The sequence below is a fragment of the Juglans regia genome, chromosome 8, assembly GCF_001411555.2.
Source record: "Juglans regia cultivar Chandler chromosome 8, Walnut 2.0, whole genome shotgun sequence".
Classification (NCBI taxonomy): Eukaryota; Viridiplantae; Streptophyta; class Magnoliopsida; order Fagales; family Juglandaceae; genus Juglans; species Juglans regia.
The window spans coordinates 642,981-657,053 of record NC_049908.1 but is presented as its reverse complement, the minus strand read 5'-3'; the positions used below and the strand labels follow the sequence as shown (position 1 = coordinate 657,053).

Genomic DNA, 14,073 nt, shown 5'->3' with positions numbered 1-14,073 from the left:
TAGATTGTAAAATTACTTTTATTATAAAATAGATCTAACGGATTCTATGAAGTCACATTAGTTTGTGAATTTATTTTGTATAATCACTTTGTGTATGTAACAGTTGTCATAATTATTTTACTTATGCTAACCACAAAAGAAAATAGACTAATAATAGCACACCATGAAACACTATTCACTCGAGACCGAGTCAATAAGCTTTATATTTTTACATTTTCAATTCACAAAGAGCCCACTTTCTTTTGATCCACAAGCCCATAATTTGGTTCCTTCGAGTTCAAAGGATATTCCACATATTTGACATGCAACATCTGACCGTCCATTACAGAGTCCCAAGGAACAATGACAGTATATTGTATCATACATTAAACGCAGTGATTTGGAATGAGCCAGATGGGTAGAAGGATAGAGGAAGAACAATATAGGCAGCCAGATTTCGAAAAAACATCGAACTTCACACATAAGTACAGTAGATTCCGATGTCAAGGTCAACCTCCCTAGAGACAGGACTATAATATAGGTGCACAAAGAGGGTAACAATTTCTGCTTAAACACCTTGTGTCAAAGACAAGCAACTCCCACACGGATGGATAGCTCCAATTCAATAATCCGGTAGTAACTACAGACTTGAGCTGCAGCATCATGCTAAATTCAGTGTGCCAATTTCTTTAGATGTTGAAACGTCCGCTGTTTAATCCATTCTCGATCATACGGCAAATAAGCATGGATTGAGTGATCATAACTGTAAACCAGAATCAAATAGCAAATATATCAGTTATCACACCATGGTGTTGTTGGGCAGATATACACATTCCTGAATTTTTCTGCAGAAAAGGGAATACTCTCTATCGCCAAAACAGAGCAATCACAGTTTAAGACCACACTCACTGTCAATAAGTCCTCTAATAGTAATCAACTGGCTAACTGGCTAGCCTCTACGTATAAAAAATCTTTCTCCCTCAAGTTTTAGGGGTCATAGACTTGAATCTCTGGAGCTGTTTAGTTAAGTTTCAAGAGCTTTGAGTAACACTTTTGAGAGGGAGAGAGAGAGACATACACTAAGGCACTCATATCTGCAAGGCCATCAATGAAATTGTAGAGATCTGCAATGTCATAAGTGATGTTTCTGATGGCTGGATTTAACTCCTTAAGCTTCCTTTCGTATAACCCACATATGCCTGCACACAGAACAATGTCACCTCTACTAAGTGCAAGAACATTGATAGATCAACCTGATTATAGTAGTTTTGGAGCCATTAGATTTTTCATAGAAGATTAGATGTAGAGTTTATAGAATCAATAGCATAAGAGAGAAACAGAGAGACAGAGATTGAATGAGTAACCCACAGATGTCTAAACTCATTCCAGCAACTCTTTAGTAAAACCACAAATCCAACAGCTTTAAACATTAGGATCACATAAAAGAAACCATGGCTGAAGAATAACATTTAAAAAAAAAATCTGGATCATCATGAAGAATGTGTAGTAGTAACTATTACTTATAAAAAAAAATGTGTACTAGTAGCTAAGAACCGTATGTTATATATACATAGCTCATTTCATACCGTCCATAGCTTGACTTATTGAATCATAATCCATAAATGTTCTAGTAGCTCTGTTTGGAGAAGTTTGCATCAAGAGAATGGTGTGCTTATTAGCCTACATAAGAAGACAGAAGAAAATTAGTAGGCATCATTGCCATTAACAAGCATGTAATCAATCCGAAGAGGAAAAGTGAACTATTTCACACTAAAGTTACATGCTCAAGAAAGATCAATCATCAGACTTAACATGAGGAACTTATAGATGTGGCTACAATATTATAAATCCAAACTCAAATGAGTCAAAGACAATAGATAAGTGTAACAATTCAAGGAAAGTCAAAGTCACATCTAGAAGGCCCCGTTTGGATACAGAAACACTCTCAACTCATCTCATCTCATTATTACAACTTTCTCAAATTCTCATACAAAATGTAAGAAATAATTCAACTTTTTCAAATCTCAAAACAATAGTAATATTAAAAAATAATATTCTAATAATATTTTCTTCAACTCATCTAAAACTATCTCATCTCACCTCATCTCACTATCCAAACGAGCCCTTATACTCAAAAAGGATGAATTAAGTTACAATTTGAGCTCCTTGCAATTGCTATAGAATTTGATTCCACCTAGTAAGGACCTCATGTTGGACTGGGCACTCAATGCACCTTAATCAAACCTATTCAACTCTATCATACTTCACCCAACCAATATGAGATTTGGCGAGGCATTATTACAGCCCCTACTCAAATCTCTCACGTCCATGTGAGGTGCACGTGGCATCAAGTGTCCTAGCGTCATATAGTGTTACTGCGTTAGCTCTAATATCCTTTGTGACGGTCCAAGGATAGCCCACACTATATCTGACCTTACACTCCAAAAAGATTGGTCAAGGTTACAATTGAAGCTTTTGGAATCATTAGAAAACTTGATTTCACCTAGTAAGGAATTAATATAAGACTTGGCACTCAATGCACAGTTATCCTATACGTTTACCTCTATCATACTTTAATAAAAAAATGCGGGGCTTCTTACTCTCTTTCATTATTACTACATTATAAAAGCGAAACATTAAATGCTTGACCGTTCTCGTCACACTCTGAAGAGTTTTCTAACAAAAAGATATTTCATACTTCAGTATACATCGTACTTATTATTAGCGAAACAAACCTAACAAATAGCATTAAAAACGCTATCAAATTATTAATACAATACGATCCAAACAAAAATTTATATTTATCATCAGAATCCTAAGCATGAAATACGTCAAGCGGGAATTTAAATCCAAGCCTGGAGTTTGGTCACCAAGCCAAATCGAAAAGAAAAACAAAACTAGGCCAACGCTGAAGACGTTTCGGATACTGTTTTTCTTTCTTATTATAAGTACGTAACGAAAAATCTAAGACATACCTATAAACTTTGGAAAGAAAGGTCAAGGAACGTCTTTGAAAATTTAAAAATAAGGTAAAAAGCCATAAGAAGTTACAGCACAGTGCTGAAACCCTAATTTTCGGGAAAGATAAATGTCTACTCAAATTAGCTTAGGATTCATAGGATTAAGCGACTTAAAAGCTATAACAAATAAATGAATAAGCATAGATTTTCTTTAAAAAAAATAAAGAATACCATGTGGAATAGTAATCGGCAGGAGCTCAAAGCAAGCCAATGGTCTCCGTTCAGGGCGACGCGAAGCACCAGAAAGACAGAGGGAGAAAACTCAGAGAAGGGGTTGGGAACGACTAGACTGGCGTATTGGCAGCCTGGCAGGTCACCGAGGAGGGTAAAAACGGAAATTCATATGATGGCCCGACTTGTGTACTCTCTGAATTGTCGACGAAAGTGAACAACAGAATAACTTGGGTTAGATTTTGGGCTTTCAAGATATGGGCCTATGTCAGATTACATTCAACCTGACTCAGCCCACTCTATTTGAAACGGTCCAAATACTTGACCCGTAAATTGACATCAATTTATGAGTCATATTTTTATAAAAACCAATATTTTTAGACACAGTTCTTCTAGGTACAAGCGGGTTGGTTCACCAACCCGCGTACCAATTATTAGTTTAATATTTTATCAGATCTTATTTTTATTTTTTAATAAAAATAAAAAACAATTGAAGAGAAAGAAGACAAGAAAGACCATCTTCTTCTTTTTTTTCTACTCAACTTTTGCAGGCCTCTGTATATCGAACTGTACATTTTCCATAGAACTATCACAAAGGTTTTTGACGGAGTCCTATTGACAAACTTCGTTTGCAAATTACTTGAGACAGAAAATCGCAAGCATACAATTAGAGAGACAAAAGGGAGGGGGTGTTTATTTTGTTTTATGGGTTTTACATAAGTTAAACTGCTGCAATGGATGGAATTTTCTCTTGCAGTTTTTGTATAACAGAAACTCGAACAGTCCTCACCCCTGCTGGTCCTGTTATACAAATTTTGATTATCGACTCTTCGATTGCCACAAGTTCAAGCGACTCACCAGCTGCTCCAAGATACGGCTTTATTTCTTGGAGTACCTTCTCAATATTTTCCTCATTCAGCTCAAGTCCAGTTTCTTCATCAACTATGGGTTCCATTGCAATTATTTCAAGGATCTTTTCCATCAAACGGGGCTCAATACCCATTTTCATTGTCGTAACAGAGCTGTAAACCTTTTTTTTTTTTTTTTTCCTTGAAGACACTTGATGAAGAATGACAAAGAGATAAATGTCATTTTAGTTATGACAAAAAAATAAGACGCACCGTTTTACTAAATTTGAATCCACATCAGCCATCGGTGCGCTTCGGTGCGCAAAAGCGCTTGAAAGAATCATTTTCCTTTTAGACATTTCTCAATTAAAAAGGTGAAGGAGAAAAAATTTGAGTGCCCAAGTTATCCTTCATCATCAATCTTTCTTTACCCTTCTCTCTGCTCTCTCCATCAGAAAGAAAACTATAGTCCACCATCAAGCGTGTACATTGAGACCTTCTCCTGTAATTCCTACATCAAAGAGCTTGGCAATCAAAATTTCTTAGTTTGTGAGAGACATGGCACCATAACAGGGTATTGTATCTTACCCTGGAGGCCAAAACCAGTTCCTAATCCAATTAGATATTTGAATAGCAACATTAAAACAGAATGACTTCAGTCGTGCGTATTTTTTTTTGCACACGACTGGCCAGCAGTCCAAGAATCTTGAGAGCAAAACCTTGTACAAGTTCAAAGGGCATCCCAAATTTATCTTTAGATAGCCGTTTGGATAGTGAGTTTAGATGATATACTTAAAATAAAAGTTGAATAAAATATTATTAGAATATTATTTTTTAATATTTTTATTGTTTTGTGATTTGAAAAAATTGAATTGTTTATTATATTTTGTATGGAAATTTGAAAAAATTATAATGATAAGACGAGACGAAACACTTTCACTATCCAATCAAGGAAGTCACCCTATATACAGCCAATCAATCACCTGTGCAGCTATTTAATAAATCATATTTAGAGGAATTTGAAAATGAGCATCTCTTTTCAAATTATTGATCATCCTATTCTGCATTTGTTGATGCCTTTCATGGCTAAACCTTGATAAACAGTTAATTATGATGTCTTTCATGGCTGAACCCTGAAAGCAACCCATCAACAAAGAAGTCTTTTCTTTCTCCCCCACTTCTCACTGGCCAAACATGTTTCTCCTTGGGGAAATCGGCAGGTGGCTCCAATCCTCATTGGCTTTCTGGTAAAGCGATTTTTGCACGTAGAACATCATATAGCACTGCGAAGCTCTCACCATCCCCTCGTCAACCTCATTAATCCATGCATCATCACATTTGTACCATTGGTTTCTTAAGCGCAGAAAATTAACATAATGGCCAGATTCAAGCGTTCCTGCATGAGTAACCGCCGCAAAAATCTCAAATTCTGCAGAAATATCTGATTCGCCACTCTCGAAAGCAAAGATTCTATTCCCAAATCTGTTTCTGACAACTGAGGAGGATAAATATGGTGTCATATCCAAGGAGAGAGGAAACTGCAAATAGCGGTCAATTTTTCTCGACATTTTTGTAACAGGTGAATGCTCAAATCGTTTAATATGCAAACACAACACCAAAGGGAGCCTCTTTATGGACATTTGTTTCGCCGAGTCTTGCCTTTCTTGACAGTTTTGACAGTAAAGTTTTGAGTCCGATCCCAACTTTTCCTGCCTTGTGAACAAATCCAAACAACCCAGAAGAGTAGACATACTGCTGTTTGCATCTGGTTTGATTGACTTGTTAGCTGTATTTTTTGGAGGGAAATTGCTTGTGTCCAGGTCAAGTGAGATGTCCACACAAGGGTCAAAAGTTGTTGATGTGAATCCACAGGTCATGCACGTGACATCTGATCTCAATAGTCCAGAGAATACCCCATGAGCAATACACTGGCAATCTCCATTATCTGTCGAATAGATCACTAATTTATATAAGACACAAAACCACTAAGAAATGCAATAAACAATCCATATGCTTAGTGAATTACTCCTTTCAAAACACAGTCCCTATTTTGCAAATCATGTGTATGGTCCCTCCGCATATACGATAGAGAGCCATGGATCATAATATTTACAGCTACATGACTAAGAAGAAGAAAAGCCACTTTTTTTTTCATCATAATTAAATAGACCTAGCAGAAGTCAACTTCTAATTACCTCTATTTTGGTTCCTTGATTTTACCTCCTTCTCGTGGATCCCATCTAAGACTGAAATGAAGAACTCGTGAGCATCCTTCTGCTCATAACTTGCCAGGTTTGCTGAATGCTGCCACCAACTTGAATGTAAACAAAGTTTCATCATTTCAGAGTAAGTCCATCTCCGGACATTTTTTATTTTGGGGGCGGGGTGATATAAAGCTATAAGAACTAAGACAATAAACCGAGCCAGGATACAAGGACATCATTGCAAGTGATTCCGTTCAGCTTTCAATTAAATTATGTGCAGAGCCCAACTTCAAACACATAACAAGCGATGGGAAAATGATGTGCACGACAATATTGATAACTGTGTTCAACATCTATAAGAATAATCCTCATTACATAACTTTGAATCAGATGAAACATTTTCCGTAAAATAGTAAATTCATTCAAATTGGTTGATCCACACAAGCAGGCTCAAGCTTAACTAAGCAACAAATCTAAGTGAGTGTTCCATTCAGTATAAATTAATCATCAAAATCATGCGATCAAAATTCATAACCAGCAAGATTTGAGGGAATCAAAGAGGAACATGCAGAGCAATGGCAGACCTGTAAAGAAACTGAGCAGGGCTATATGGTGCCCGATCACCTGAAAACGCAGCCGAGAAAACGACATCAATGTCACAAGATAAGCACAGCTGATCCACCGATCTTTTCCGACAAGTTTCGTGATTATGCCCTCCACTCAAGAAGTAATTCCTGAAAGGAGGTGCATGTAGCAATGCTTGCAACACAGAGTTCATGAAACAAGTATTCCCAAGATTATTCAATCCTCTCAAACCCAATGGATAACAAGATTTCGCCCTCCGATCTCTCATGGAAATTAACTGTTTAGATATCTTCGAATCCACCAATTCTTCAACTACACCCGAGCCCAATCTCCTCCTCTTAACCAATCTCTTTCCAATACTTTCATCACCATTCTTGTCTCCTGTGATGCCCATGATGTGCTTGGACATTACAGCCTTATCAAAATCAGGGTCATAGACCTGATCACAGCACACACAGCAATAAAGCTCCGCCCTTTCAATGTCTACAGCCACATCATGACCAACCTCAGACTGGGTATGCAAAAGGTTATGGTCCAAACATGAGACTGAGGAGCAAATCAGGCAAAAATAGAGTCTACCTTGAAACCCATCACAAGATATGCATCTGGGTGTCTTTGTGCTGGGTTTCCCAACACTTGTTTTCCCATGCGGGGCGGTCTTGAGGTGCTTTTGGAGGGATTTATAGCCACTCAAGCCATGGTTAAGCTTGTAATCTGCAAGGTGCTTGCAGGGTTTTGGGTTTGTGTACGAAGGGTTTCCTGTGGTCATGTTGATGAAGATTGAAAGAGACTTTGATTTGTTGCAGATCACGAAAAAGAAAAATTGTTAAGAAAAGCTGTCGATATTATAAATAATAACAATAATTCAGTAATCTCAAAAGAAGATTCAATTTTTCAATGGAATTATTGAAAAAAAAAAGGATTACGAATAGGATTTGATATTGGATTTGAAGAGTATGGCCTTTGATTTTGTAGTTGTTTTGGTTGTACCGATCTAGAGAAAGAGAGAGAAGTAAAGGTCTGTTTGGGAATGACTTGATGAAGAAGGGAAGAAGAAGGTTCTTTAACAATCTCTCAACTTCTGATTAGTGAAGCCCCCCAAGCGAAGCGCCTGCTGAATGCCGAGGTAATGGACCCAGTGCGGCGCTGCGGCGAGTACATTAATTTTTTGGACAAATCTGAACCGTCGCTGTTTGAGGAATTTCGATTTTCATCCGGTGGAGGTAAACATTTTTGGGAAATCATTGCCCTCAATGTCGGAACTTTGTCCCAGTGGCGGGTTCTGGTTGGATGGTCAAAGTTAAGAATGTTGGCAAGAAAACAGAAGACCAACATTGGCATAGAGGGGGCTCAATCTCCAAAGGAACTGAAGGCCATTGGGCCCACCCCCCACAAGAAATTCCAACCTTACGAGGCTTGTGGAGTCAGTTGGGCTTACCCTTTACATTATTAGCGCAACTCAGGAGCTCAATGATTCAAGACTGTAAAAGGCAGGCCATTGATCTAGAAGGTCTAAAAGGGGCTCGAATTGAGATGCCTATTTTACAAACAATAAATAAGTTGACATCGCAAGCAAGAACTAAATTAAAAAAAAAAAGGAGGAATAAAAAATTGAGGGGAAAGAAAATCATCTTTCGAGCAATAATAATAAAAAAAAAAATCATCTTTTAACAATGGTTAATTTTCTCACATTTTAACATTGGGTATCTTCTACTAGAGGAAAAATCATCCTTAATAATAGTAATAAAACGAAAATACTGCCATTCTGACACAGTATCGGACTGCTAGTAACCGTTGGTTGAATCAATATTTCCAACATCATGCGTACAAATGAGTCGCATTAGGTGCCAAAAAATTCAGCTAAAGCGTTTTGAGAAAATTTAAACATTTCATGCGACAGGGTTACAGTCCTTGGTGGCCAGGCGTCAAAACCCGTCGGCCAATAAACAACATCAAACATCCTCCAATAAGTTTCCTTCATGCTATCTTGAGAACCACGGCCAATTGAACCAAAAATGCACATCAACGTATAGGAATACCCCCCCCAGAATATTCAACCTCCTGAAAATCAGACAAAAAAATGTCAGGAGGAACTCCATAGATGGTGTATATAGCAAGGTGTGTAAAGCATTCTAGTCAATAAAAAAGGGAAAAAAAAAATCATGCTGCTGCAAGCCAATAATCAGGATATGGACCAAGAATGACAATTACCATGAAGAAATGCTTCAAAAGGAAAAATATCAAACTGATTTCGAGTAAGGTTATAAAATAATGGAAAAGAAAGTGAAGAACATTTTTTTTTATAGGTAAAAGTAAATTTTATTGAAATAAGGATAGTAACAAAGTACACCAGAAGTATACAAACAGCTCACGAAACCTAATTACATCTAGGTACTAGTGAGAGATACAAGCAGGTCATTAAACTTGTCCGTATTACAAATAATAGCTGAAGCCTAAGAAAATAAAGTATTTTAGAAGAATCGCTTTTGTAGAAGAACATGAACCTTAACGACATGCTTTTGTAATTTGTATTCATGATTGCAATGAAATTAGATACATCAAAACAAAGGGCTACTTCTGTTGGTGAATATAGTATAGCCATGAAAACCATGGCAATGAGAGATATGAGACTCCAATTTTACATGTCTACATTAGTAGTCTGCCCAAACTCTGAGCTACTAGATGCACCCAGCCCAGCTAGAGAAACATTGCCAATTCTGATGCAATCATTTCCAAAAAACAACTAAGGTAAACAAAAATGATCTGGTAATTCAATTATCATAGGAGGAAGAATTTAACCTGCGCAGGAGGTAAGGAAGAAACCCAGTCTGATGCATGGGTAGGAAGAAGTCCCAAAGTGTTTAGCTGCCATTTTTTTTCCCGAAGGACAACAATTACAACCAAAAAGTCTAATATGGAGAAATATAGAAAGCATGTTCAACGAGACATAATTAAAAATTGAAAATACATCTCACCTTCCAAACACCCAGGGCTAAACCGCCCAAATTAAGGGCAATAAAGAGCAACTTAGGCCCAAGAAGATCTACTTTAACATCTTTATAAGGCTCAAAAACTGCAAAATCAAATTAGAAGTGCTTGAATGAACTTGGATCAAATAAATATTTAGCTACAGGAAGCAATAAGAAATGTCAAACTAGGGTGTTTATACAAAAGAGACATTCACAGTAACTCATTCAATATATTTAACTAGCATAAACGTCAAGCCAAATGAGAAAAGCAAATTTGATGCAACAGATTCTCAAACCCCCAACCCCCACCAAAAGGAAAAAAAAATAACAGAATAAGAAACAACTGTTATGCAGGCAACACAGCAGATGGAGATGCGTAATCAAACTAGCTTTCTTAGGCCACATTTTTTTTGTTATTGGCACCGAGTGTCCGGGAATAGCGTCTTGACTAATCCCAGGGGTGCACAAACCCTCGGCAAGAAGTTTCCCGCAAGTGCACCTTGGGTAATTCAAAGGAAAAATTCCCTAATCCGATGGCTCCTAGAGATTGTTTGCAAGGGGATTTGAACCTCCAACTTGGGGGAGCATACCCCAAGCCCACTTGAGCCAACCCCTAGGGGTTTCTTAGGCCATATTAATGCATCTTTTCTTTTTTATAAGGCCATATTAATGCATCTTTTCTTTTTTATAAGGCCATATTAATGCATCTTTTCTTTTTTATAAGGCCATATTAATGCATCTTTGTTACATATGTCACCTCGATTGTAATGGTAGGGAAATATTTGGTTAGTAAGAAACATGAGAGGAATACAATCTCCAAAAACATAAAAAACAAGACAAAAAACAGTCATTAGGAGCACACTGGTATAAAGTCACACATTCAGCTAGGAATATTCCGGATTGAGTTCTAGTTGACTTGGGCTTCCACTGAACTTGGTCACAATGGCTGGGCCCAATTCAGTTGAGCTAAGTTTTTTTAACCTACCCGAAGAGATGCATTTTCATACTTTCTTAGGAGCTAATCCGGAGGGAATCGAATAATTATGAGACAAAGCCAGGAGAGGAGGATGAGGTGGGGAGCACTTAGACAATCCACTTTGAGTACAAAGTCATTTGTGCTAGTATTCTGTATCTTGTATACTCTTTTCTTTTTTTTTATAAATAAGAAACTTTATTGATCAAATGAAACTAGGCGAAGCCCATGTACACAAGATGTATACAAAAGAAACACCTAATTACCTTCTGGAAACCTGAAAAGAAAACAAAAACTCATGAACATTCCCTCCCTTGGGTTCTAGCAGAAAACCACTGAAGCAGAGAAGACGCAAAAAATTTCCAGATATCCTCAACAGCTCGCTTCTTGTTGTTGAAGCACCTCTCGTTCCTTTCCATCCATATACACCACATTCATTATGCGCAAAGGAATCATCCTCCACGCTGCTTCCATTTGAGAGCTACTATGATTCCTATTCCAACATGCTAGTAAATCCACCACTCTCTTTGGCATAACCCAACTCAACCTAGCTCTACTAAGAACACCAACCCATAATGCCCTAGCCACCTCACAATGTAAGAGTATATGAGCAATCGATTCACCATTTTTCTTACACATGAAGCACCACTCCATAACAATCATACCGTTTCCTTAAATTGTCAACCGTCAAAATCTTCCCAAGTGCAGCTGTCCAAATAAAAAATGTAACTTTAAACGGCACAAAAACCCTCCAAATACTCTTCCACAGAAAAGAGATATGCTGCTGAACAGTCAACACCTTAAAATATGATTTAACTGAAAACTTTTTGCTCCCCGTGTGTTTCCACAGCATTCAATCCGTCACATTTCCTCCTATATTCAGAGAATACAAGAAGCTGAAAAAATCAGCAATCTCATCAAGTTCCCAATCCTGTACATTTCTAGTGAAAATAACATTCCAATGCACAGTCCCATTAGCACGACACAACACCTCTGAAACAGGAGCCTGCTGATTTCCAACCAAGCTGAAAACAACCAAAAAAACAGAATAAAGAGCTCTCTCACCACACCATTCATCAAATCAAAAACGAATTCTTGCACCCTCTCCAACCTCAAACTTAATATGTTTTTCAAAACCGTCCCACCCCTTTCTAATAAATTTCAATAGGCACACACCATAGGACCCCCTACCCTCCTTAGAACACCATCCCCCCAATCACATCCATACTTCCAATCAATAACCTCTCTCCACAACAAATCCCCTTCCAATCACTCCCCTTCCTGTATACTTGGGCTATGCCTTTTCCATTTTTCTAATGAATTCTTAAATTACTTGTTAAAAAATATTATACCGGTTTCTATAAGCACAAAGTAGACAGCATTCAAATGGGCATTGAAAAAGAGATCCAGGACTTGTTAGAAAAAAAAAATTTAAAAGACATGGCAGCTGGAGAAATATAAATTAGCTGTCATCTTACCCTTCCCAACCCCTTGTAAGGCACTAATTGGCTGCAAAAGAGCAGAAAACGTGATACCAATGCTAAACAAATGCACTGTACTTCCAGCCATCCACATCATGAATCCCATCATTAGCAAATTCTTGAAAGGGGCCTGTGCCACTTCCCAAGCTTTCTGTCCAAACAGAAATAGATCATAACATTACTTATTGCATTTTTTATCCAGCATATTTGAATTCATTTTTTTATCTAGTATATTTGCATCACCAATAAAATCAATACTGTCTGGTTAGCACGTGACAGTACGAGGAAAACAGCTGAATATACCAAGTATTCAACAATTCTAATGCCCATGCGTATCATAAAGACAACACAAGATCAACTCCTACAACTCAGACATAATAGTAACAATCAATGGCACAGTCAAAGCTTTTGAATAAACAACCACAATAAATTAAAAACACAACCGAAGTCCCATATCCAGCTCATTTCCCTTCTTTAGATTTATGACGTCCATATATTTCCAGTAAACCTCGTCACCCTCAAATAAAAAAAATTGAAAATATTTCTCATATATCTGTTGCAACAACAAGCTCAATTATGCTTACTCCCAACATATATCACCAAAAACGCTTACTAGCGCGAATCTTATTCCCACATCTACTTACTTGAGTCATTGATTCCATGCTTTCTGCCCAGTATTTCACAATTTTACCGACCTATGGATCAAAACTACCGAAACCTCGATATTTTTATTTTATAAGTAAAAAAAACCATCAAACCAAAATTGTATTCAACGTTAAAAACCATTAATCTCAATGCCCCAAAAATTTCTTGCCTCCTTTTCCCAATTGCACTCTTCGTACGAAAACATTGCTCCAAACCATGCAATCTTAGCACAAGATATAAAGCGGAGAAATGTGTAAAGACACCGAAAAAAAACGTGTGGAAAACAATAGTTGGAACATCCCCTTATTACAGAAATCCAAAATCGACCACAACCCTAATCGAGATCCAATATATACGAAGATGGAAAGCAATAGGAAATACCTGAGATTTCCAGTTCGATTCTGCGTCCTTCTTTTGCCGACTCAGAGTTGAATCATCCTACAGAAAATAATCACCAAAATAATTTAAAAATAAAAAAGAAGCTTAAAAAATAAAAAGCAGAAGAAAGAGAAGGAAACTCAAAACAAAGAGAAAACCTGATCTTGAGAGGCTCGAGAGAAACCAGGGGGATCGGGAATGTCGCGGGAAGAAGGAGAGGTGGAGTAGTCAGTGAAGTCAACGGCCCATCTTCTACCCCCTACCATCACTCCCTTTCCTTTCTCCATTTTCAAGAATAGAACTCTCTCTCTCTCACTCTGCGCTTCCCTTTTGTACAACCTCTTGTCCAACGATATTGGAGAATGAGACCCCGTTTGGGTAGGAAAGATATTTTTTTTATAAATGTTGAATAAAATTCAGAATATTATTTTTTTAAAATTTAAAAAAATTAAACTTTTTATTATATTTTATATAAATTTTATCTCATTTTATATAATTATTATAATTCTTATATAAAATATAATAAAAAATTAATTTTTTTAAATTTTAAAATAAAAATAATATTAAAAATTTATATTATAATAATATTTTATTTAATTATTAATAAAAAAATTTACTTCATCTCATTTAAACTGTATAATTAAACGAAACATATCCCAATCAATTTGAATAGAAATTAGGTGGGCCTGCTCCTTTCTCGACCCAACTTTTAAATAATAAACCCAACTCATTTGGGGATAAGCGATTGTTTCTACTTATCCACATAATATAAATTAAAAAAATTATAATAATAAAATTAGATAAAATTTAACCAAATGGA

General features: G+C 36.8%; 3 protein-coding genes across 4 annotated transcripts; all 3 read right to left on the bottom strand.

The window, feature by feature from the left end:
• Positions 1-264: 264 nt before the first annotated feature.
• LOC109001002 (enhancer of rudimentary homolog) lies at positions 265-3,331 on the bottom strand. Its single transcript, XM_018978106.2, has 4 exons — positions 3,171-3,331; positions 1,566-1,659; positions 1,058-1,178; positions 265-742 (listed from the first exon to the last, which is right to left on the bottom strand). The coding sequence occupies exons 1-4, from the start codon at positions 3,171-3,173 to the stop codon at positions 652-654; spliced, it is 309 nt and encodes a 102-aa protein (XP_018833651.1). The 5' UTR covers positions 3,174-3,331; the 3' UTR covers positions 265-651.
• Positions 3,332-4,933: 1,602 nt separating this feature from the next.
• On the bottom strand, positions 4,934-8,082 carry LOC109001000 (ubiquitin C-terminal hydrolase 22-like). 2 transcript variants are annotated; one of them, XM_018978104.2, is made up of 4 exons: positions 7,387-8,082; positions 6,807-7,290; positions 6,214-6,332; positions 4,934-5,963 (listed from the first exon to the last, which is right to left on the bottom strand). In XM_018978104.2, the coding sequence occupies exons 1-4, from the start codon at positions 7,574-7,576 to the stop codon at positions 5,200-5,202; spliced, it is 1,557 nt and encodes a 518-aa protein (XP_018833649.1). In that variant the 5' UTR covers positions 7,577-8,082; the 3' UTR covers positions 4,934-5,199. The 2 variants fall into 2 exon arrangements, with proteins under 2 accessions (XP_018833649.1, XP_018833648.1); XM_018978103.2 differs by having other exon boundaries at positions 6,807-8,081.
• Positions 8,083-8,521: 439 nt separating this feature from the next.
• Positions 8,522-13,623, bottom strand: LOC109000999 (ER membrane protein complex subunit 4-like). Its single transcript, XM_018978102.2, has 6 exons — positions 13,412-13,623; positions 13,257-13,313; positions 12,228-12,381; positions 9,783-9,880; positions 9,607-9,672; positions 8,522-8,868 (listed from the first exon to the last, which is right to left on the bottom strand). Exons 1-6 carry the CDS (start codon positions 13,538-13,540, stop codon positions 8,830-8,832), a joined length of 543 nt encoding a protein of 180 aa, XP_018833647.1. The 5' UTR covers positions 13,541-13,623; the 3' UTR covers positions 8,522-8,829.
• Between the last annotated feature and the right edge of the window lie 450 nt (positions 13,624-14,073).